We start from the raw sequence: 26,975 nt of genomic DNA on the forward strand, positions 1-26,975 counted from the left end.
TTTGTGCTTGTCATTTAATTTTCTATATTTTGGGGACTTCGCAGTTCTGGTTATATACTACTGTCCAATTAATAAAATCTTCTCAATAGGATATCATTAAATATAATCAGCACATTGTTTTTTGTATTCTTTTTTTCCTGAGCAATGTGTTTTTAAAAATAGGATTAATAGCTCAAAGGGTATTTGCAATTTTAAATTTTAATGGATATTATCAAATTATTCTTCAAAAGATTATTCTAATTTATAGGCCTATTACACAATATAAATTGATTTTTTTAAACATACAGACCTCAGATATAATCAATCTTTGTGATTTTTAATAATTTGAAAGGCAAATATGATAACTTATTAAACAATTTTCCATTTCATTACTAACTAAAAACCTTCACCTTTTATTCATTATAGCAATTTTTATCATCTTGGTCTATTTTTCTACTACGTGCTTGTTTTAAAATTATGAATTCCATATTTTATCTTATAAATCTCATTTTTATTATTTGCTTAAAATATTTTCTATGGCATTTAAATATTAATGAGTTTTCACATATTTTTTTGAATGAAAGATTGGAAAATTTTAACTGTAATTTCTTTTCCATTAATGGGTTTGAGGTATCCTGTTTGCCTCAGACAAATTGCTCCTACTCCAAGATGACAGCAACATACTTTAATATTTTCTTCTAATATAGGTATATTTGTATTCTTGTTCCATTTGATATATATTTCACATGAACATTATATAGAAATATATATTTATTTTCATTCAGATAAATAAGCAATTATGTCACATAATTTATTGTGCCCTTCACCTTCATCAAATGATCTGAAATTTCAACATATAGCAAATATACAATATTTTCTACATGTGTAATTTGTTTATCTTTATATTCAGTTCTATTTAATTACTCTATTTTAGTTACAGTAACTTAGTAGGATTTAGTACCCTGCAAGAAAATTGACGATTATAAGGTATTCATTATTTCAGAAAATTATAAAGGCATTTTGCCCAAATACAATTTATAATTAATCAAAACCAGCTCCAGTAATCCTGTTAGGATTCTCAGTAGAAATGGGCTAAATGTAAAAATTAAGTCTTAGGAGGACTTGATTTCCTAATAATATTAAATAGTCCCATACAGGAACATGAATCAAGTTCTTATTATTCAGATCATATTTTATAAGTTTGCATATATTATTTGGCTTGCCTTGTATAAGCTGGACATCTTTCTATTAAAAGTAAACCTTTGTGTTTTATAGTTTTGTTGATATTATTAACAATTTACTCATGTTACAATAAATGTAATATAAAGGAAAGTTATGGGGTTGAAATAAAAATGTATCTATCTAGTATTCACCACCTTATCTTTTGGTTTACTAGTTCAATTTTTAGTTGATGCATACTTACTATGACTATATATCACCTTCAAAATAATAACCTTTGTCAAATTTATGGGACCTTTAAATTTTTTATCATGAAGTTAGCTCACTTTTCTAGAAGTATTGACTGGAATAATAATATAAAACTTCGTTTTCTTCTTGATTTTATTTGGAATATCTTTAGTATGCTATAATTTCCATATTTTAGCTATTGATTCATAGAAAACATTGTACATGTTCTTCTAATTAGCTTTTAATTATGAAAAGTGGCAACCCTGTTTTTCACCTCAATTAAACAACTCTGCTAATTTACACCCATTTTAGCTTCCTAGAAAACCCTACTTGGTCAACAAGTTTGTTGTCCTTGCATATATTATTTGAATTTACTTGATAACTTTTTGTTTACAGTTTTTGCATGTGAATTTTCTTTGTGGGTGTATATTTATAAAATATTTATAATAAGTTTTTCTAACTATGTAAAATAAACTGGGAAAATTTCCCATTAAAATCCATAGTCTTTTTTTTTTTTTTTTTTTTTTAGTATTAAGAGTAATGCTATGGGCTGGGGATGTGGCTCAAGGAGCAGCGCTCTTGCCTGGCATGCCTGCGGCCCGGGTTCAATTCTCAGCACCACGTACAAACAAAGATGTTGTGTCCGCCGAAAACTAACTAACTAAATAAATAAATATTAAAAAAAAAGAGTAATGCTATGATGGGTAAATTGAATAGAATTTATAGAACCCAGCTTTAGTAATTCCATTATTACAGTTTTACTTTTTCCCCTTTGGCTATATGCTGAAAGCAGGGGTTCTTAAAGGGTGACACTAGACAAGCAATACTGGGATTACCTGGGATCTTGTTAGACATGTAAATTTTTGGACATCATCTCAGACATACTAAATTAAAAAAATGTGAATGGTGGCAATTTGGCATTTTGTAAAGCTCTTCACATTATTCTGATAATATGCTTAAGTTTGAGATCCATTGGCTTGCATGCTACTCTTCTCTCTTCAACAAATTTCAGTTCTTTATATTTGGATAAAAAATATTCAATTCATTCTGTATTGCCAGAAAAACACAGTTGATGTACTCATAATAACTTAAATATTGTCCAGAGCTTTGGTTATATCTTGAATTAATTATGCTGTGTATTCATTTCTTTCTGTTACAAATGTTCTTGCCAGTTTTCTATATATTCTATTTACTTATTTGGAAGATAAGGCTTTGTGTTTTATATATAATTACTATTTTGGTGTTTCCTCCCAAGGTATCTTACTGTCATTAATTCATCATAATTTCTGTTTGTTTTGTGAATTTCTCCTTTGTCTTTGATTATTTGAATATTTTATTATATTTTATAATTTAAAAAACTTTTTAAAAAAGTATAAAACCATTATGACTGTAATTTTTGTTTCTGGACAGTTTGGGATATACTTTACTAGGCTTTGCTATGAACTCTGCCATTATAGATTAACATCTAAGTAATTCCAATTCAATTTTTATTTTCATTTTATCTGAAAAATTTAGAGTAATATTTAATTGAAATCATTAAATTTCTAAATATTTTAATGTCTTTTTTATTGGTGCCAATACCTGGCTTTATGCTATTTTGGTCAAATAATTATCATTTAGAATCTCTACAAATTGATTATTACAGTATGAAGAAATTATTAAGATGATTTTCCTGAAATATAGCCTTAAAATTCTGATTCACATTATTTATCATTCTTAATGTTTTATATTTTCTTACTTACCTGTTTGTGATAATCAAATTTCCAAGGTGTTCTTTTTTATAAATCTTTCTCAAAAAAATTATAGGTATATTTATTGTTTACATTTTCTATATCTACATCTATACATATAACAGTTCCATTGACTACACATACATATAGTTATCCATATTCTTGTCATTTACATGTACATATTTGTATTATCTATAGAATATATGTAAATAATGAGTTTATGTATATTCTTTCCAATGCATGTATAGAATCACTAAATTATTGTTAATGAATTTTCTCTCTCAGTTTACATTATATTTGTATCTGATTTCTTGAAGAAATAGTAAGATCTCTTATTTTTTTGTTCATCCTACAAGGTGAAAAGTTATAGATTTTCCTTTGAAATTTCACAATATAAAAGAATAGTATATGTACTATGTAGCTTACTAGTTTCCTTGAATTTTATCTTGGATCTAAGAATTATCTAGGAATCTGTTCTAAAATTTTCACATGATGGGATTTTTAGATCCGCTTCATATGTACTTCCCACATGATTGAATTATATCAGATCACTGAGGGGAACTGAGATGGTGGAGACAATCATCAGGATATGTGCATGTGTGGGAACATCACCATGAAATCCAAATGAACCCAAATAAAATAGGAGGCATCTGCTTAAATGTAACACTGAAGTCACTGAGATTTGAAAATCTTGAATCTGAAGCATTTGTAACCTGAGATGAGATAGAAGCTATTTCGTGAAATTTCAGGATGTCACTTGACCCACTAGGTGTGGTCTCTTTAATTTGAGTCTCTTTAATTTCCTTCATTCCTTCCTTTCCTCTTGCCCCCTTTCTTCCTCCTTTCTCTTTCCTCCCCATTTCTCTCTTCCATTGTTATTTTCTCAGAACACATTACATGATGACTATCCTCTTTATAAAATTTTATAGTAAATTAGTGAACATTATTACTGACTACAGTTTGAATAAATGATTTAGAGATCTCTAGAACTTATGTTTGACTGAAACTTTATGCTCATTGACTAATAATTCTTGACTTTCCCTGCCACAGCCCTGGTAACCACTACTCATTATTCAGCTTTGTGGATCTATTTTAGGTACCTCAAATAAGTGAAAATATGCAGTATTTTGTTTTCAGTGATTAGTTTATTTCACCCAGATAATGCCCACAAGGCTCGTCCTTGCTATTGCATATTTTATTGAAGAATTTCCTTCTTTTTAAGGCAAATGATATTCATTTATATAAAGATATCACATTTTCCTTATAATTAATCTATCAATGGTCATTGGTATTTTTTCTACATCATTTTTTGTTGTTTATATATATGTTGTTCTATAACATTATTCAAATATTAGAAAAATATTTCTCCTTACACCTTGGATGTTGACAAGTGCTACAGTAAATACAGGAGGGATAATCTTTTCAAGATCCTAATTTCAATCCTCTGAGATGTATACCAAAAAGTGGGATTGCTATACTACATGATAACTATATTTTTTAACTTTCTAAGAAACTTCCACACTGTTTCTAATAATGGATTCACCATTTTGATTCACACCAACTCTGCAAGAGTCCCAAATCCCCACATCCTTGGCTATACTAATCATCTTTATTTTTTGGAAAATAGCTATCCTTATAGGCATAAAGTGATATCTCATTGTGATTTTGATTTAAATTTCCTTGATGATTAGTGATATTAAGCATATTTTCATATAGCTGTTCATTATTTTAAATGTCTTCTTTATAGAAACATTTATGAAATTCCTTTGCTTGTTTTATAATAATGTTATAAGTATTTATTTATTTATTTATTGCTATTCAATTATGGGAGTTCTTTATTTTTTTCTTGAAGATTAACCACTTATCATATAAACAATTAGCACATGCATTCTCCCATTCCATCAACTGGCTTCACTTTGTGGGTTAATTCCTTTGCTATGCAAAAGCATTTTAGTTTGATATAGTCTTACTTATTTTTGGTTTTGCTGCCTGTGCTTTTGGTGGCGTATTTAAATAATCAGTGCCAACACCAAAGTCAATAAAGTTTCCTCATCCATTTTCTTCCAGGAGTTTTATAGTCTCAAGTAAGCACTTAATTCATTAATCTACTTTAATTTGTGTGTGTGCTATACGGGTTCAATTTCATTCTTTTAACTATGAATATCCAGTTTGCTCAACAATATTTTAAAGACATGTTCCTTTTTCTACTGTATATTTTGGCAACCTATTGTATATATTGTTCCAATTGTCGATATGACTGTCTTTATGCCAGTGCCATTCTTTGTGAATTACTGTTGCTTTGTAATATAGTATGAATTCAGGAAGTGAATTCTCTTGCTTTGTTTGAAATTAATTTGTGGAATTTTGTGTTTACATATGAATTTATGTTTTTTTTTCCTGTTTCTATAAAACAAATGTCATTGGGCTATTTTGTAGATTTTACATTGCATTTGTAGATTGCATTGTGTGGTATGGACTTTTTAACAATATTATTCTTCGATTTTTTTTGGAAGAATGTGAGAAATATTAGCATTACATCTTTAAATGTTTGACAAAATTCACTAATGAAGCTATCTAGTTCCACATATCCTTTGTTGGGTAGTTTTTCTGTTAGTGATTCAATTGCCATTTAATTTACATATCTGTTCATATTATTTTTTCATAATGGATACTTTGTTTCTAGAAACTATTTTTTCCTCTAGCTTGTTCAATTTGTTTTTAATAGTCCCTTTTTAAAATTTATGTTGTATCACTTATAATGTATCTTCTTTAATTTATTGTTGTATTCATTTGAGTCTTCTTTTTTTCTTATTCTAGCTAAGGATTTGTCAATTATAATTAATTTCTTTTAAAAAGCCCTTTAGTTTCATGATTTTTTCTATTTTAAAAATTTTTCCATTTCACCTATTTCTCCTATATATTTGCCATTTTCTTTTAACTTTGGACTTGATTTATTCTAACTTTTTTTTACAGTGTTAGGATGCTTATTTTTAATGCACATGTTCAAACATGAACCACCCTGTTAGTTTTGCAGCAAACCTTAAGTGTTGGTAAGTTATATTTTAATTTTCATTTGTCTTGAGATCTTTTCTAATTGCCCATTTGATTTATTTGTTGATAAAAGGGATGTTTTTGAGTATGTTGTTTAATTACTGTATTTTTGAAATTTTCAGATTTGCTCTTGATTTCTAGTTTTGTTACCTGCACATAGAAAGGGTATTTATATTTTAAGATGAGAACAACTTAAGTTGAACTGTGTGAAAAAACTATATTTTAACTTCTCATGTCATGTTTTATGCTTTTATCACATTTTACATCTTTTCATATTATATGTTCTAATTTATATATTTTTAGTAATGGTTATTTTTAGTGCTTTTTGCTTTTAACTTTTGCACTGGAACTATAAGTGATTTACCCATTAACATTATGGAGTACAGCCTCCTGTGTTTACCTTTATTAATGGATGTCATCTTATGCTGTTTTGTTGCTGGTTAGCATTCCAATTTTTTCAACTTAAACAACTATATTAAGCATTTCCAGTAAGGCATTTCTAGTGGCAATGAACTCTCTCAGTTTTGTTGTCTGAGAAAGATTTTATTTGTCCTTCATTTCAGGGGACAGCTTTAGAGTGTATAATTATTTTTTGTTGGCAGTCCTCTCACACCCCGCCATCCCCAACAGTTTAAATATATCCTCCCACTCTCTAATGACTTTGAAATTCCCATGAAAACGTCATCAGTTAATTTGATAGTTTTCCCTTGCTTGTGACAAGTCACTTTCCTTTTGCTGCTTTTAAAGTTCTCTTGGTCTCATAATTTTAACAATCTGATTTTAATGTGTTCAGTGTGCTTTTTTTAGTTCATCTTATTCATCTCTACTTAGGCTTCTTGGATCTTGTTGTCCATTTTCTTCTCCACAGCTAATAAGTATAAGAGCTAATTCTTTGAATAGTTTTGGTTATTTCTCTACTCTCCTGAGATATCCAGAATGTATACCTTAGTCCACTTGATGGTATTCCCTAAGTATCCTAAATTTTCTTCACTCTTCCTTTTTCTTTTCATTTTTCATTCTCATTCTTCAATTTATTCCTTTTTTTCTTTGGCCTTTTTGATAATATTTTCCAGTGATCTGTCTTCAGGTTATCCTTTTTTGTGCTTGATCTACGTTACTGCTGAATGCTTCTGATGAATTTTCAGTTCACTTATTATGTTCTTCAGTTTCAGGGTTTTTACTTGATATTTTTTATCATTTTGTTGAAAATTTATCCTTGTTTATTCATTGTTTTTTTGAATTCAGTGAACATTTTTAATGAAAGTTATTTTTCATTCTATGTCAAGTAAATCATATAAATATTTATTTAGGATGGGCTTCTGGAGAATTATTTTGTTTATATGCTTAAAACACTATTGCCTAGTTCTTCATTTTCCTTAGTGTTCTGTGTCAGTAGTATCTTCACAGTTGACAGCTGCCTCTCCCAGTCCTCACAGACTAATTTTATGCAGAAAGCCTCACCAATTAACCAGATGAGAGGTTCTTGAAGACTTGACCAACTCTTTGACTCTCTAGGGAGAAGTGGCAGCAATATTTTTGTCTGATTGCTTTGTGCTTATGCATAAAATGGGAGTTTTGGTTTGTAACAGACAAATTCTCCATTTCTGTTCCCCTCCAGAACTGTAGACCTATGTTGAACCTGTCAGAGTTTGAAGACTAGTGAGACAGATGCTAGTTTTTAGGGAAGTCCTGGATAAATTTAGGTATTAGATGTATGGATTTATGCTTTCCCAGATGGAAACTGAAAGCTGGAATTTTTCATTCACTTGTTCTTTGCTGAGCAGTGTGAAGGATCAATGTTGTCAACCAGGCTAAGCCCTGCTCTGTTTTTCCCTAAATGACTAAACAAACTGTGCCAGATTCATCAGAGCTCCAAAATTGGCAAGACAGAAGCCAATCCTCTTAGAAGAAAACTTATAAAAGTTAAGGTGCTGAACAAGGAAACCAACCAATTTCTTCTTTGAGACGAAACTGATGTTAACAGGTTTCTCCCTAATCATCTGGAGCTATGACAGAGTTAGTGTCTTTAACACAGGGGTATCCTGAATCTCTGTACCAACCTCAGTGAGTCTTGTTTTTATTCTTCCAAGGTGCAGGAACCTTTTATTTCATTTTTGATTTATCACTGAGAATTGATCTTTGAGTTATTGCTACAGTGGTGTTTTGGGGGATTAGGGCAGTAAAGATGACATGTTGCTGACATCACTCCTTTTATTTTTACTTTAATATCAAAAAATTTTTAAAACTTCTGGTAAAAATTCCTGGGCTGGGTATATAGCTCAGGCATAGGGTACTTGCTTAGCATATGCAAGGCCCTGGGTTCAATCCCAATATCACAGTAAATAAGTACACAAATAAAATTTTTCTTCTTTATTATTATTTAAAATAGAACTACTATATGATCCAGCAATTATATTAATGGATATCTATCCCAAGGAAATGAAATCACTATGTTGAGGAAATATTTGTCTTCCCATTTTTAAAAATGTATCACGATCCACAATAGTCAAAAGCTTTAAACAACCTAAGTGTCAATCAACTAATGAATGCATAAAGAAAATGTGGTACATATATACCATGAAATATTATTCAGCCATAAAAATAATGAAATCCTAATATTTGTGACAATATGGATGGAGCTGGTGATCATTTTGTTTCGTTAAATAAGGCAGGCATAGAAAGCACTGCATGAACTTATATAAGAACTTAAAAAGTTGATTTCATGAAAGTTGAGAATAAAATAGGGGATAACAAAGGCTAGGAAGAGTAGGAAGAATGGGGGGGGAGAAAAGTTTGATCAATGGATACTAAATTGCACCAAGTAGGAGTAAGAAATTTTGGTGGGCTATTTTACAGCATTTTTACATTTTACATATGACTAGGTGGGTACTTATATCTTAAAACTATAGAAAAAGGAATTTTTAAAAAGTTTTCACCAGAAAGAAGTTATAATAGCTAAATAAATATGTTTAACCTAATTCTACAATATATATTAAAAAATCACATATTACTCAAAGTAATATATACAAATATTATATCAGTTGAAAAAAATTAGGACAAAAACATTAGTCTTTTAAAAATCAACTTTATTGTCCAAATTTCTCCATTTATTCATTCTAATTTATCAGACTTCTTTGCAGTTTTCATCTAGTAAGCCATTGTCTTCTTGAAATAATCTTTTGTCTATCTAAACATCTTATTCTTTAATTTTCCTTCTGCTTCATTTGCCTTTACTTTTCAGGGAAGCTCCCAGGTCCTCCTCCTCTAACAAATATCTAGGTATTAATAAATCCTGAGGTTTTATCCTAAAGTTTAGTTTCTTCTTTTTAAACTATTTACCATTAATTAATTACATCAGTGTATACTGATTTAAGTATTTGCTGCAATAGATGTAAAATAATGGGCAAACTTTTCATCCATTTTCTGACTGTACACTTTTTTGCACTGTGACTATATTCCATCAAGAGAACAAGTTTGTCTTTCCACTCCTTGTATCTGAGCTTAGCCATGTGCCATTCTTTGACCAATGAATCATTCACAAACTTGATGCAAAGGCTTGAATGGTGTTTGAACAGTGGGGTTAATCCTCTGACTACTGAGAATTCTTCCACCAACATGTGATAAAGTCATGACCAAACAGCATATCATAATCATACCAATAGCCAGAATAAACTGCAAGATTCATGAGTGAATCATGGACAGACTAGTCCCAGATAATTTGCCACTGATGGTTCTCCATGCAGGGTAACCACAGACTTTTAAACACAAGATCCCATAATTAAAACTTTGTCTTGAAACTTAGTCTTGAAGATTAAGCCCTGAAGCTTTCTTTTCTTTCATCCTTTTAACACTATGAATTCTATTTTCAAAATATTTCTTAAGTATATCCAATTATTTCAGTGATCATGACTCTTAGTGTCTTTACCTGTCCCTGACTTTGAATAAGATATGCTAAAGTGGCCTCTTTGTTTCCATTCCTGTAAATCTCCATGAGGCAACTGGAATAATTTTCAATAGAGTAGTTCTTTTAATTGACTTTCTTGAAGTGACTTGTCATTTTAACAAATATTTTCTCCATAAATCATAAAAGATTGTTGTTAAGATACTATCTATTAAACTTGAACATTTTTTCCCATTTTGAAGTATGATTATCAAGTCATTGATGCTCTTTCCAAACTTGTTTATGCAAATTTTGGGTTTAATAATATTTAATTACATATAAAAAGAAATTATGATTATAAATATGTTTTTATGGAAACAAGTCAATTGCTATGGGAAGGCTGTTGTAAGTATAATGCTGAAATTTTTCTCTTTAATTACATCTGGGAGATAATTATTAATAATTATTAAAAAATAATTGTAAAACTCCAGAACAAAATGGAATACATTGCTATTTTAGTGTTTTTTGATTTTTTGCTCCACTTTCAAGAAACTGAATTGGAAATCATAGGTGGCTTATTGTGGAGTGTGATTTATACATCAAAGTGTGAAAAACTCTAGTGAATGGCCTGTATTTGAAGAAAGAATATTGGCTGGGCTTTTTAGAATACATTGACCAATTCTATTATATTTATAGGTTTAAAAGGAAATATTTAAAGTTGTATTATCATTTCTATGATACTTGTTTTGTCTGTCTTTCAATTAATGTCTGACTCTCACCTCTAGTAGAAGATATCCTGCTATCCATAAACTGCACTACTTTATTTCTCGATTATAATCATTCAAACCTTCAGTGGCTTATCACTAAAATGACAAATCCAATAGCTTCCAAGAGCCTTACAGACCAGACTGCAGCCATTTCTACAGATGCCTTTCATGTCATTCACTCCCACTCTCCCTCTATGCTCCAGGCACACTGGTCTAAGTGGTCTTTGAAGACACAAAGCTCTTTCTCACCTCAAGCCCTTCACATATAACTATATAGACCTGGTATGTTCTTTCTATCTCTTTGGTGTCCAGCTCAGTATTCTTCAGATCTCATTCTTAAATGAAAATTTTTATATAAGCCATTCCTGACTATTAGATCTAAAGTTGATGTCCCTTATTCTAGGTCATGGCAACTTTTGTTTCTTTCACTTCATTTACCATGTTTAAAAAGCTTTATATTTGTTTATGTTTTAGTGAATGCCTATCAAAAAATCTCCATTATTTGAGAGTTGTCTGAAACAGTAGTAATCTTTGTGGCAAATGAACAAGAGAGGTCAGTGCCTTAATTTTCAAGACTGATTAAGAGAAGTGACTATCCAGTAAACTAGTCAGAAATTTAACAGTAGGCTTTGGGAATGAGATAGTCACAATGGGTGGAGATACACTGTTAGAGAAAGCAAAGGAAATCTTGGTTATTTTCATATCACTGCTTAAATGAGAGGACATGTAAATAGACAGAAGAGAAAAAAAACTAAACCTGATGTATAATTTTTTGAACTTTGAATATGATCCTCAAAGAACACATGGTTCCATCTAAAAGCAAAGGGGAAAAGATGTACTACCTCAAAATGTTTGAGCACAACTTCTAGTTAACTATACTGATACAGGATTGATATCTTGGAAGCCTGGATCAAAACAAAATAAGATTAAAAAAAAAAAATTGAGGCAACAGCATGGGTACACCACAGAGGAGAAAGTCTCCACAGAAAAGTCACTAAACAAGCAAGCATTGACAGTCCATGCAGAAGAATGAAAATCCAGAGTCCAGAGTCGTTAAGACATACAAATACAATTTCTAGTTTCCAACAAAAATATGCAAAAGAATATGAAAGTATGTTTGGGTCCCTGGTGTTGGACTTAGCAAAGACTTCATAATAGCTATTATAATCATGTCAAAAAACTAAAATGAACCATATTTAAAGAATAAAGGAAAGTACAGCAACAATGATTCTTAATACATAAAAATTCTAATTAAAGATAAGAAATGATTAAAAAATGAAAATTTTGGAGTTAAAAATTATAGTAACCAAAACAAATGATCAAAAATTCCTAAAGAGATTTTAAAAATTAATAGCATTCATAATATCCAAAGATTGTAAACAATCCAAATAGCCATCTATTGGTTAAGGAATAATGTATAATACATACATATAATGAATTATCATTCAGCAATAAAAAGGAAAATAGCATTCACATAGTTTACATGAATGAACTTCAAGCATATGTTATGTAAAGAATCAAGATGAAAAAGACCATATAGTACACGATTTCCTTCATATAAAATGTTCTTAAAACAAGAATTAGAAGACAGATTAGTTATTGCCTAACATTGGGGGAGGGAGTCAAAATTGTTTACAAATGGGGATTAGAGTTCTTGTTTGACTGTTAAAATATCCTAAAATAGGGATAAAATATTAAAATCATTAAAAGTACACTCAAATGAGTGAATCAGGTTATGCTTAAGTTACACACTAATAAAATAACTGAAAATACTGTTTCATACCAATATGATAGGAAGGCTGTATTTGTTTTGCTTGTTTGTTTGCTTTTATCACTGTGACCAAAATACCAGAAAATAATAATTTAAAGGAGGATAGTTTATTTTGGTTCACTTTCCAGAGGTTTCTATCTATAGTCAGCTGGCTCCACTGCTTTGAGACTTGTAGTGAGGTAGAGACAAGATGGTTGATGTGGCAGAGGAAAGCTATTCTCCTCTTAGTAGCCAGGAAGCAGAGAGAGTAAGGAAGGGGCTGGAGACACGATATGTCCTTCTAGTGAACTCCTTCAGTGATCAACCAACTTCTTCCAGCTAGGCTCCACTTCCTACTTTTTCCACCACCTCCCATTAATGTTATCAAGTTATGAAACTCTCAGTGAACTAATCCACTGATGAAGTCACAGTCCCATGATACAATTACTTTCATAAAGCACTACCTCTGAAAATTGCTGCCCTTGGGGCCAAGCCTTCAACACATGAGCCTTTGGGGGACATTCAAGATCCAAACCATAACAAGAACTTCTCAGGATCAAGATACATTACAAATACATTGCAATAATAATAACCATCATAGTATCAATGCATTGTGTATTTTGTCTTTATTATGTAGCATTATTTGAAATCCTTAAATTATAATCATATTATATGTAACTTTCTAAGAAAGGAAATAAATAACATGGTACTAGTAAATGAATACATTCAGATTAAATAATTTTCTCAAGGATGCTTACAGAGGTAGCTTGACCCTTCATTTAACAGACTCAACTGCTACTTTTTATAGTCTGTGTGTGTGTGTGTGTGTGTGTGTGTGTGAGAGAGAGAGAGAGAGAGAGAGAGAGAGAGAGAGAGAGAAAGAGAGAGAGACAAAGACAGAGAGATAAGATGTAAGATTTATACTGAAATACATACATCAAATGCAATGCAATGCTATCATATATGTATTTTTACCTGCATAATTATTGGATAAATACATGTAAATAAAAGAATTGTAAAATGATCAATTCCTCAACAATTAAGATTTTCATATCTTATAAACCATTCTAAGCTTCAATTTAATAACAAAAATGGTCAGGCTGAAAAAAAGGATCCCTTTCCTTTGTTTAACACATAAAAATTTTATAAATTGCTGATATTCTGACTTTAAATAAATTCATAAGCTTTATTATTGCCTATTAGAAGAGGTGTTTTGCTGACACAAAGATAAAATAAATTATTTATAATCAGCAAATCTTCATTGTATAATAGTTTTCATACAGTGTTTATCCAAGGCAGGTTAAAAAAAAAAAAAAAACAAGATGCAGTGGAAAATCTTACCACACCAATGGAAAAGTAATTGTTGATGATACTGTAAGGCACTGGGTCTCCTTTCTCATCTTTATCATTAGGTATGACTTCAAACTTCCACCTGTCCAACATGATTTCTGTGCTGGTTTCAATGTCTTTTAGGATTTTCATCAGATTCTCACCTTCATAACCTAATGAAAAAAAAAAATTATCTTGAGAAAAAAAGCTAAAAAGTAACAAAAGCTGTTATTTGTGTGTTTAGATGTATTCATGGATATAAATTATTCTAAAGCTAAATAAGGCATTTAAAGTTAATTCTACCACCAAAGTAAGAATTAACTATAATCTTACCATAAACATACCAAGATTTTCTTAGCTTTTATTTGCAACACATATTTCTGTTATGGTTTACATTTTCAGTACACCCAATTGCCAAATGAACATTTCTGTTGTATATCCCCACAAACGTTTCAATACATTCAAACCATCTTAGAAAGATATCACCCTCCACACAGTTGCTGAACCTAGATGCCATTTTAGACTTTTCATTCCTCCTTTATTCTCTCTTTATTCTCTTATTATTCTCTCTTTATTCTCTAGCAACAGAGGAATTTTAGTTTAAATAAAAAGATCCTACTCTTTTTTGTTCATTGTTTTTTTTTTTTTTTCTGTCTATTCAGGTGCTCTTTGTCTCTTTAACTAGTTTCCTTCTATTCCTTCAGCATGGTTTTGATAACACTTCTTTTTTGAAGCCACCCTTCTAAAATAACAGTTCAGATGCCCCTCCTCTACAGTCCCACAGATGCAGGTCTCAACATCAGCCTTAGCTTAGAACAGACACACTGCACTATTGTTATTCGTGTTTTCCTTACTACAAGCTCTGCTTGCTAAATCTTCATGAATCAATATTTTAATGAATTTGCTACAGATGAACAAAAAGGCCCAAACAGACAGTGTTTGTCTAACAATTTTCTTAAGTTTATCTGTGGGTATATATTAGTAGTTAAAACTGTAGCCTCATCTGCTGTGTTACTGTTTTTGTTTCTTCCTCAGTATTAGTTTCCTCTCCTGTCAATTCTAACCTTGGTTGGGAAGATAAAATGAGACATGGCAGAAAAGAGGCCTAAACTTAAAAGTTTTCAACAATATAATACTACTAAAGATAACATCAGAATTTGAAATGTTGTATTAAGTTAAACTCTCTTTTGTGTATGTGTGCATACACACACACCCGCATACATAAAATATACTTCAAAATAATATTTGAGTGGAAAATATTTTTAATAGCTTTTTTTTTCCATGTTCAACTTTTGGCTTGTAACTTGTTAATTTACTTGTTAAACAAGGAAATATCAAAGGTTATTTGTCCTCATTAGAGCTGTTAGCATACATATATTGAAAAAAACTCAATGGATTAAAAGAAAAAAAAAACAGGTACTCTCATATGTCAATATTTCCTAAAACATAGTAAGTTATATTAAAAATGGATTTGCTTAATTATTTATAAGAAGATGAACACAGGCCCATGCTAAAAATACTATTTTGGGAGACAACCATAAAACTCTTACTTTTCAGAGATTTAAAAAATAATTATGAACCATTTTATGCATACAGCAAAAGTACAATGAACAATAATTACATAGAAAGTATTGACTATTTTTCAAAACATATGTCTGATACAGTGGTGCATTCCTAAAATTCCATCAATTCAAGATTCTGAGGCAGGAATGTCCCAAGTTTGAGGCCAGCCTCAGCAACTTAGCAAGACCCTGGCTAAAAAAAGGGGGGTCGGAGGTGTAACTCAGAAGTAAAACATCCCTGGGTTCAATCCTCAGTAATAAAAGAAAATAAAAATTCCATATATATATATATATATATATATATATATATATACATACATATATAATTTTTAAATGTGAATATTAATAATATATACATAATTGAATTCAGTGCCAAAACACCGAATGACTTCAACTTAAAGACTAAAATAATCACATTTACTTATATCAGATTTTTTAATAGTTCTAGTATCATTTTCATTATTTTTAAGAACTATAAGTTAGCTGGTTATGGTTATTCATACCCGTAATCTCAACAGCTGAAGAGGCTGAGATAGGAGGCTCACAAGTTGTAAGCCAGCTTCAGTAACTACTGGAGGCCCTAAGCAACTTATCGAGATCTTGTATCAAAATATAAAATAAAAGGCGCTAGGGTGTAGGCTCAGTGGTTAAATGCCTGTAGGTTCAATACCTAGTAACAGCAACAACAACAAAAGAATAAGAATTTCTAGTCATCAAAATAAAAATTATATATATATATATATATATGTGTGTGTGTGTGTGTGTGTGTGTGTGTGTGTAGATTTCTCTACTGAATTAAATTTAAAAGCAGTTAATTATATTCACTTATTTTCCAAGTTTTCCTTTTGTTTTAGAATAAGCAGGATGGGTAGAGGAACAAGATGGCAGAGTACAGAAAGGAGGAAGGACCAGCAATGCCTCAGCACAAAAGAACCCCAATGAAACATAATACTGACCTGTAAAAACAAAACACAGAGCTACAGAAAGTTGGTAATCTGAGCACAAGTAATACTACCTTAGAGATGTGTAGCTCCAGCTGCCAGTGGAGGAAATGGAGGAGTGCAGACAAAGAAGTCACGTGACCAGCAGATAAAGAAATGTTAAAATAAAGAAAAATCGACTTGGGGAAACCTGCAGTTTACTAATGAGTTGGTAGGGTAAGCTTCTCTGGGAAAACAAATCCTAAGTGGTCCACTGAGGTGAAAGCGCTTGGTGGGGGCAGGAAGCCCTGTATGGGCAGACATAGGAATGCAACATGGAAAACCCTCCCCCAGGGCAGAGCCTGGCCCCACGCAGCTTGCACAGCTGCATACAGAGATGGGACCTTGTAAACTCATAAGGGAAGTTACCAGCAGTAGGAGAACAAATTCCCAAAGGTGCCTGAACCTGAGAGACTGAAATGGAACCAAAGAATGTTTTAGGTGAACCACTTAGCATCTGGATCCCAAGGGAGAAAATTCCCATAATGGCTGGCACCCCATAATTGCTACTGTGAGGAGTCTCACTGTGGCCACACAATTGCATCTGATTCCGGGAAGAAACGGATAATTCATATCCATAGTGTTGAAGGTAAAACCTGCCGAGACTTGGTCCCTATGTTCTAAAAGTGGATTTTTTCCAGATGCCCCAGAGATCCAAAATCCATCAGTGATAGAAGCTCCATGTCAGTATGCAGAGTAGATCAAATCTCAAATACCTACACACAGAACTCCAAAGTCCAAACCCCCCAAACGGGAAATTTCAATCTAGAAGTCTGCATCATCTACACTATAGGATTACATAATTCATCAAGACTCCCCAGTCTATCCCACCCAATACTGGGAGATTAGAAGGTGAGCACTACTATAATTAGCTGGCAGCTAGGTGAGGAATGCAAGGACAGTGGCCAAAAATAGGGAGTTAAAAATAAACGTAAAGACTGAAAAACTATCGTTGCCAACAGATTTGATCACTGCAGTAGAAACAAGCTCTCTCTCTCTCTCTCTCATTAAGACTTTCTCTTTTTCTTTCCTTTTATCTTCTTTTTTCTTTTCCTTTTCCTTATTTCTTTCTTCCTTCACATTCCCACTTTTTTATTTTTTAAATTTAAAAATATTTTTCATTTTTTAAAAAATTATTTCATAATGTTGTAGTATTATTCATTTTTTCATTTTTGCGTGATGTTCTGTGTATGTAAATGTGCATGTGTGCTTGTGTATACTCACACTGCAAGGATACATACACCAAGAAATTTACTTCAACATCATAAACATTCATGTAACTTACACATTAATGGCCCTCTCTTGCATTATTTAATTAAATCATTAGTTAGCCTAGATTATACTTAGATCAATCATATGAAACCTTTTATCTAAGACCTTATGGTCTTACATAAAAAACAATAATTAATTCCAAAATCAGTAGAATATAGAAAGTAATTAACATCAGAGCCGAAATTAGTGAAATTTGGCATAAAAAATGTACAGGATCAATGCAACAAAGAAGAAAAATATAAAGACAAAATTGATAGACCCTTAGCCAATCTTACAAAAAAAGAGAGAAAACCCAAATCAAAAAAATTACAGATACAAAAGGAAATGTCAACACACACTCTTCTGAAATCCAGAGGGTCATCAAAAACTATTTTTGAAAATGTATATTCCAATAAAACAGAAAAACTAGAAGTCACTGAGCAATTTCTAGACACATAAGATCTGCCCAAATTAAACCAAGAAGATAAAGAAAACATAAACATACCAATATCAATTAATGACATTGAAACATCAATTAAAGGCCCTCCAAAAAAGAAAAGCCCAGGACCACATGGATTCTTGGCTGGGTTCTATTATAACTTGAAAAAGAACCTACACCAGTCTCTCTCAGATCATTCCATGAAATTGAAAGGGAGGGAACACTCCCAAATATGTTCCATAAAGCCAATATCACTTTAATATCCAAAACAGAAAAAGACACAACAAGAAAACTGTAAGACTAATCTTACTGATGAATATAGATGTAAAAATCCTTCACAAAATATTGGTAAACTACATTCAACAATACAAAAAGAAGACAACATACCATGATAAAGTGGATCGCATTTCAGGGATCCAAGGATGGGTCAACATACTCAAATCAAAATAAGTAATCTACTACTTAAACAGAATTAAGGACAGAAATCACATAATCATCTTAATAGATGCAGAAAAGGTCTTTGATAAATTCCAGCACGGTAAAAATGCTGGAGAAGCTAGGGATAGAAGAAATTTACCCACATCTTAAAGGCTATTTATGACAAACCAAAGCCAACATCATTGAGTGGAGAAAAACTAAAAGCATTTCCTCTAAAATCAGAAACAAGACAAGGATGTCCACTCTTACTATTGCTATTTAGTGTAGTCCTCAAAACATTAACCAGAATGATCAGGCAAGAAAAAGAAATCAGAGAGCTACAAATAGAAAAAGAAGAAGTAAAACTATCTCTGCTTGATGACATGATTCTATATCTAGCAAACCCCAAAGTCTCTACCAGAAGATTTATAGAGTTTATAAATTAGTTCAACAAAATAGCCGATATAAGCTCAACACCCATAAATCAATAGCTTTCCTATACTCCAACAATGATTCAGCTGAGGAAGAAATCAGAAAAATCATGGAGACTACTATGCTAAGTGAAATAGTCAGACTGAAAAACTCAAAAGTCAAATATTTTCTCTCATATATGGAAGCTTAAATAAAATAAAAGAAAGGAAGAGGGATGAATAGGATATTGGAAAGACATAGGGAGATTAGTAGTGTAGCAGGGGACTGAGTGGCAGAACGGAGGGATAGAAAAGTGGAAGCAATGGGGAATGAATTTCTTAAAAATCATGTTATGTGTATATATAAAAATAACACAGGGAATTTCATCTTCATATATATTTTAAAAGAACCAATCAAATATAGAAAAATAGATAAGTAAAAGGAATCTAGCAGAGTAGAGGAAGAAGAACTAGGGAGGGGAGGAGGACGGGAGGGTAAAGGGGTGGTAAAAGGAGGGGATAATAAACTAAAATCAAATTCACATGCTTGTATGATTTTGTTGGGAAGTAAACCATGTATAACTATAAAGCTCTAATAAAAACTAGAATGAGCACCATAGTTTTTAAGTATAAATGAATTAATATATAGATGCATAGTGTGTATATACACACACACCTACTCATCAGAAAAGTAAGTAAATAATAAGGCTTTAAATAAATTATTGAGCTTGCCTTTACCCATATCTCATGTTTATAGCAGCATTGTTCATCCTAGCACAGAACAAGATAGGAATAGTAACTAAACAGGAAAATTTAGTGAAATTTAATTACCAGGGCTAGATTGTAGGAGCTCAAAATATTTACCACTAAATATGTTTTCACAGATTTTTATGGCTAAATATGAGGAAGACTGGTATCAATCAGTCTTCCAGCCAAATAAAAAGGGAAAGAGCCAATAAATAAACGTATTTTGAGAATTACAACATCTGGAGTTGGAAGCTAATTCACAAAGGCAAACTTCAAATTGTAGTCTCCCACTTAACAAATATTTATGACATGCAAGTTTGTATTTATGTATGCCATGCAAAGCGTTCCTGAAGTTAAGAAAATTGAATTTTTTAAAATAACCAAAACCATTAAATACACAAGCAAAAGCTTGTTTAAAGGAAAGCATGATGGTATTTTCTGTCATTAAATTGTTTTAAAAGTGTTAATCACTCTTGACTAAGAAACAAAATGAGCCAGGAGTGGTGGCACATGCTAGTAATCCCAGTGACCAGGAGGCTGAAATAGGAGGATCCCAAGTTCAAGTCCAATCTCAGCAATTTAGTGAGGCCTTCAGCAACTTAGTGAGTCCCTGTCTCAAAATAAAAAATAAAAAGGGCTGGAGATGTAGCTCAGTGGTAAAGTGCCCGTGGGCTTAAATCCCCATTACTGTCTCTCCCCAAAACAAAAAGGAAAAAAAGAAACAAAATGAAAACACAATATTTATTTGCTCTTTAATGACATAATTTCTATATCACTTAATCTACTTAAAAATTCAAATAATTTTTTTCAAATGAAAAAAGCAGAAACAAATATTTGTAAAAGTGTGCCCCATTTAAAACTCTGTCCCTTACCTTCGTACTCTACGCAAACAAAATTTTGCTTCCAATATTCTTCAAATTTTTGTTAGATTAATGATGGTTAAGAAATTTTCCAAGAGAATGCTAATTAAATATTTTTCAAATGCCTTAGGAACTCTTACATTCTGACAGTGTAACTCTTTCTAAAATTTGGAAATATAGTCCTGTAAAAAAAGTCTTCAAGTCAATATATTTAACTGACATTAAGTGAATCCAGTAATTATTAACGGAATAAAGTACTTTCACAAATATTACACAAAGTACTCATCACAAGCACTGGACAAAGCAATTTAACAGCTTTAAACCAGCTACCAAGCCCAAGAACCTAGCAGGCAGGCACCATTACTGACTCTGAATTCTGATGAGGAAGGAGTAGAAAGTACATAGGTGCTCAACAACATGCCCAAAGCTACACACCTAACAAGATATAATCCCACTTCACATATTTCCTTATTAATAATCTCTAGCCAATGACTTTTGTTTCTCTAATTGTTCATTTGGGCTCCTTGTTATCTGTCTTTTCCCAAACCCCTTGTCCAATTCTCCAGCAAATTCAATCTGTCTAAGCCTGAAAATGCACTTCAAGGTTCTCTATTTGCATCACAACACCCTAGTCCAACCTTTAAATTTTCCAGTTGGGGCAACTATAATTTGCGTTTTCATTTGTACAATTATAGTTTTCCATATTTTCACATTTTTGACCAGTTTATTTTCCACTAAAAAAATATCTATTTTAAAAAATACAAATGTTGGGCTGGGGATATAGCTTAGTTGGTAGAGTGCTTGCCTCCCATGCACAAGGCCCAGGGCTCAATCCGCAGCACCAAAAAAATAAAAAAATATACAAATGTCATTGTATTGCTCTACTTTTGAAACTTTTTAGATACACCTTTTGTTTCAAATTCAATCAAATAAAATTCTTGACAGACAATACCCTGCATTGTTTAGTTCTTTACTGACATTCTATACTCACAGTTCACAACAGCCCTAACTACCCACCAACTTAGTGCTGCTTGAGCAACCCCTCCAACCTCTCTGAGTCCTCTCAACAGGAAGCTTTTTCTCCCTCCTTATATTTTAGGTCCAGCTTAAATGTTTCTTCCTCAGAGACACCTCCTTGACCTATTAACTAAATAGCCCATAACTATTATTCATTTTTTGTAACCCTGATTATATTTTGTAAATTGATTTATTGTCTATATATGCAATGAAAATACAATCTTCAAAATGGTAGGAACCACTCATTTATTTCCTTACTCTATATGTATAACCTAGAACAGTGCCATCATGTACCAGACACAAGGAATTCATCACTAATATAGACTTTGACATGTACTTCAGTGCTTCTCTTTGTCCATCTACAATATTTTTATGTGGTTTTATATGACTCACCAGATTGTAAAAAAAAAAATGGACTTCTTCATCAAAATTCAGATTTAATCCACTTACTTATTTGGAAATAAAAATAAAATTAGAAATTTCCAAATATCAAATGCATGTTTCAGAAATGCACTTCAAGGTTCCCTTCTTTTAAATCAATGTACCTGTATGAGAATTGGCAAATATATCTTAGAAGCAATGCTTACATCTTTATCTCTGTAGATTTCATGATATTTAACTCAATACCTTATGATTTTCTTTTACTACAGTACATTCTTATGAAAATTCCAAATAGATTATATTCTAAGCTTTTTACTTAGTTTATAATTCTCTCCATCTAACATATATACTAGTTGACCAGATAGTCGACTAGGATGGAAAAATAGTTCCCAAATTTTCTGTAAATCAGAGTTACTTAGAAAGTGTTTAAAAAGACAATTTCTTGCTCAGGTCCCATCTCCAAAGATTTCAATTTACATATTTAGGGTAAGATCAGGTCACTATATTTTTAACAAGCTCCCCAAGGGCTCCTGATTCATATACCCTTAGTAGAGTCTTTCCAACATCTCTGAGTTTAGATGCTAAAAATATTTATATTCAATTCTTGCTTCTTTAGCAAAATGTGTTGTTGCTCTGTAATCTTCAGATAATGTATTAGTGACAGCTCAAAATATTTTAAGACCTCATCTTGGAATGCCCTCTCTCTACTCACTCTTTTCTACATACTATTCCATTTGCTGTTCTTTGAGTATGCCATGCAATTAACCTCTTTTGAACTTAATGTTTCCTCTATGAAGACTATTCCCAGTTTTATATGGCTGTGTCATTGTCTAGTCATCAGATTTATGTGAGGCTTCCCTCATTTGGTACCTATTGTCTTGTTAGTACAAAGAATCTCCATTTATATACAATTTTATGCACCACTAGATTTTAAGGACCTTTCTTTTTTCAACTCTTACCTCTGTATCCCAATTACAGAATACACTGGATAGCAAAAGCTGGTATCAACTATTAAGTATTACTTAAGGCATTCATTTCTGGGAAAGTCATTCATCAGTATTTCATATTTTTTCCTTTGTGATTTTTTCACATGCCTTATAGATTAAAAATCTAAATAATATCTTAGAGTCCATCTACATTTACCTCATTTTTCTAAGCAAGAAAAACAAAAACCAAACAAAGTTTAAACACTCCCAAACTGAGTCTATCATTAGTACCTGATTAAAGCCAAATACCCGTACTTGCTTTGTCCTGTATTTGCTCTTCCACTCCATACTATTGTTCAAAATCATATATTATATATATAACATCCATTATATTTGCTAAAATCACATGGCAATTATCATACAATAAAGAAATGCTGGGTTGTTTTTATGGGTATGTGTGTGTACTGTGTTCCTGCATCTTTTCTCATGCAGCGGTTTTACCTCCTCCCCATCGCAGGCACCTCGCTAGGTCATTGCCAGTCCCAAGAGGCAGAATAGCAACTGGGGGATGCTTGACTACATTAGCCTTTTCTGTGGAAATAAAATTAAAACAAAATGTTGATCACAGATAGAATAGCAACAAAAATGGCAACCTAACATTAAATGAAAAAGATTTACTTATGATTTTTATTCATTTGTGACAATTGATAAAAAACAAACATAATTATTAACAATGTGACAGGGATTTTTCAAATAATAAATGAGAAAACATTTTAAAATACCATAACTCAGTATTTTTGTGTATGTAATCGTGTGTGTATGTGCGCGCGCATGCATGTGATCTCTGTTAAAATTCTCAGATAGGCATATTCCTGCAGTATCAGAACAGGAATGTGACCAGGGTACCTTATTAGATTCCAATATAGTCCTTTTTATAGCATCAAATCTAGATCCATTGTACTTTAAGGAATAAAACACATAAAAACAACTGAATTGTAAGTGAGAATAAATTGCTAATATTGTCCTTGAATTGTTTCTACCCATGTGCTGTTTTCTGTCAGAACAAATGAAGACAAAGATAATACTGAGTAACCTAAGATTAGGTTTTTTGATGAGATTAATCTTTATATCATATAGTGCTTTGAATTTAGAGCAGCATAGAGCTCTGTCACTGAAATTCCATATGCTTTTGTTTGAAACATTTTATGCCCCAAGTGAATCTCACAATTGTATAGTATTCTCTTTACTTTTCACACCCTCTTTAGTCCTTTAAAGTCAGTGTGGAGATGAGTGTAAGAACAGAGGGACTGGGTACTTCAGGGACATGCCACAGATTTATTTAGGGATTAAATAAGCCAAACTCCCCACAGTTTTCACTCTGAAATCCACACAAGTCCACAGATACTTTTCCATTAACTTAGAAACTTTTGTAATTCTTGAATTCTGGTTTTCTTCCTTGATAGAGCATATAAATACTGTATACCTCTTTTATTGGAAGGACAAGAGCAGAATATTTACTGATTATTTTGTAAAATATTAGTAGATTAATGTTGCTAAACTCTTACCAAAAGTGTTACTTATAACATGTATTTTTTAATTTGAATATTTTCAGTGTATGAAAAAAATATAATCCGAATCAACTAAATATAACTTTGTTTTAATCTACAGAGAACAAAACTTCTTAGGTCAATTCTTATTGTGAAAGGATCTGATTCTATTAAAGAAATGTTGATTCAGTAACTGGAATGAGATATAAGAGTAAATAAATATTTGTTTTGGATTTATTCCTTATAAATGCCAATTTATGTTGTAACTAGTAATCTAACTAATAATAAGTTCTTACAAGTGCCTAGATCTTAAAAATCAGTTTAAATTTTCAGAATTTATCAAGTTTTTCTTGTACAGTATTATCACCTTTTCATCCTCAATCATATACTTGTTTTTGTGTTTATAAACTCAAACTCTTTAACTACAGAGAAAATACAAAATAAGGTTAAAGTGTGCCTTCTCACCTAGCTCCGTCAGTTTATTACTATTAAGCTTTGCTTTAGTTATTTGGCCACTTTAAGCTTAGATTACCTGTGTCTAAAATGAGGTTTGACAGACTTATGGGGAGTTAATGAGATGATTTAGGAATATACAATAGTTAAAAATAGGTAGAAAAATTAGCTATAGTAGTGATGATGACAGTTGGTGATAATGATATAAATTTATACAGAGGGTAAGGTTTTGAGACTTCACATTTAAATCAGGTAAATATATCCATTTGTCAGACTTTATCAGAAGTGCTAAGATCCCTTTGGCTTCCTACTAGGGCAAAGAAACAAGATTTCCTAGATCCTGATTTGAAAACAACTCTGAAGATTTAGAAAATGCTATGAGAAATGATTAGAAGGTATTTCTAGATACTTGTAAATTATGTCAATTAAAATTCTAAACTATAGAAGAAGGAATTAACCCAGTTACTGAACAACCTGAAAGATGTCCACTTACATAATTGCATCCAAAGATCTTAATGTTGGCATTTGGTAGATAGATACATAGAGAGATAGATAAAACAGAATTTTAGGTCATTATTCTCACACAAGCCACATTAAGTACTTTTCCTCATTACCTATGCAATCCAGAATCCAGCCCACGGTTCCATCTCCACCACAGGCTAACACTCTGAAGTCAGGAACATCCCGGAAAAAGTTTAACCTGAAAAATAAACATGTTATGGCACATGACTGATATTTAAAAATGAGGACTTTGTTGGTTTTTTTTATTCCTGCCATTTTATCCAATGAAATATATTTCTATTTTATAGAAATTACAAAGTATTTCATTGATATTTTACATTTCATTTAAATATATTTTATAATTATATATTCCAGATTCTTCCCTTTAAAATATTTGGTAATCATATGTTATAGATGACATACTAGATATTTCATTTTTTATAAATGATAACATTTTAAAATATAATAAATCATAATGATTTTCATTAAAAATATTCACCCAGATTTGATCTGAGATCACATAATACAGATGGACATATACTTTATTATTTCATTTAACAATTTTTATCAGTTAAGAATTCTCATTTGAATAATAATTTAAAAATCACCATGTCAGTAAATACAATGCCTTTAAGACTTTTCTATTTTCCTCATCACTGGGAGAAACTGTGATCAGGCTGCAAGTGGGAGTATAGCCAACTCTTTGAACTTTTCCTTTTGACTTAGAATCAGCAAATAGAAGCCAGACTTCACCTTGTCTTTCAACCTGATGACTAGTGTTTACTACCCAGGAACACTCAAGCTTAATTGCTGGGTCAGCTGTGATAAATACCCACTGCTCTTGCTACTGCTGCATGCAATGTGCTTATTAATGCAACATACCTGGGAAAAAGTCACAAACACAGGCAATACAGCCAGTTATACAGTCATACATGCCTATTTTATTGCAAGAAAAGAAATTAAACAGGAAAGAAACCCATGCCTTCTCTTTATTTGCCCCAGATATAACCACTGGTAATCATATAAAACCACTGAAGTAATTTTTCTATACACTGCATATGAATATATATGAAGAGATATAGGTAAAACTTTATTACACACACTTCTAACCTGAATAGGATTGTGACACAGTGTTCACTTACTATGCTTTTTTAAAACTTAAAATGTGTGTAAGAGATCTTTCTATATTGTACATAACATGCATATATTATGTGTTGACTCATTCCACATCATAATTGCTAAGTATCACAGGATGATTTATAATAAGTGAATACACTCCAACATTAAATTGTTTCCTTTTATGGGTTTAGAAACTATACCTAGTGTTTCACTAGTATAGAAAGGTACAATAATTCACAATATTAAAAGTACATTTGTGTGTGAATATGCATATGTATTTGAAGCCTAGTCTTCAGGAAGATGTTTGGTACATCATCATTTGAAAAGTCTCTCACTGTGGCATATGTAAGTGGCCATTTCCTTGCAAACCCCAAACAGTACATATAAACAACCTTATAACATTTTCTTTGATAATGAGTAAAAAGTAGCATCTTGCTATTTTTGGGTGAATCTCACTTCTGTGTTTGCTTTT

The 26,975-nt window shown here is 31.6% G+C and overlaps 1 protein-coding gene across 6 annotated transcripts in view; it reads right to left on the reverse strand.

The window, feature by feature from the left end:
• Positions 1-26,975, reverse strand: part of Dgkb (diacylglycerol kinase beta) — a 575,876-nt gene that overhangs the window by 351,067 nt on the left and 197,834 nt on the right. For all 6 annotated transcript variants that reach the window (XM_076863035.1, XM_076863026.1, XM_076863017.1 and 3 more), the window contains 3 exons: positions 25,498-25,583; positions 23,385-23,474; positions 13,906-14,066 (listed from right to left, as the gene is read on the reverse strand). In XM_076863035.1, the coding sequence (XP_076719150.1) occupies positions 13,906-14,066; positions 23,385-23,474; positions 25,498-25,583 (337 nt within the window). The remainder of the gene's footprint in view (positions 1-13,905; positions 14,067-23,384; positions 23,475-25,497; positions 25,584-26,975) is intronic.

The sequence above is a fragment of the Callospermophilus lateralis genome, chromosome 1, assembly GCF_048772815.1.
Source record: "Callospermophilus lateralis isolate mCalLat2 chromosome 1, mCalLat2.hap1, whole genome shotgun sequence".
Lineage (NCBI taxonomy): Eukaryota > Metazoa > Chordata > Mammalia > Rodentia > Sciuridae > Callospermophilus > Callospermophilus lateralis.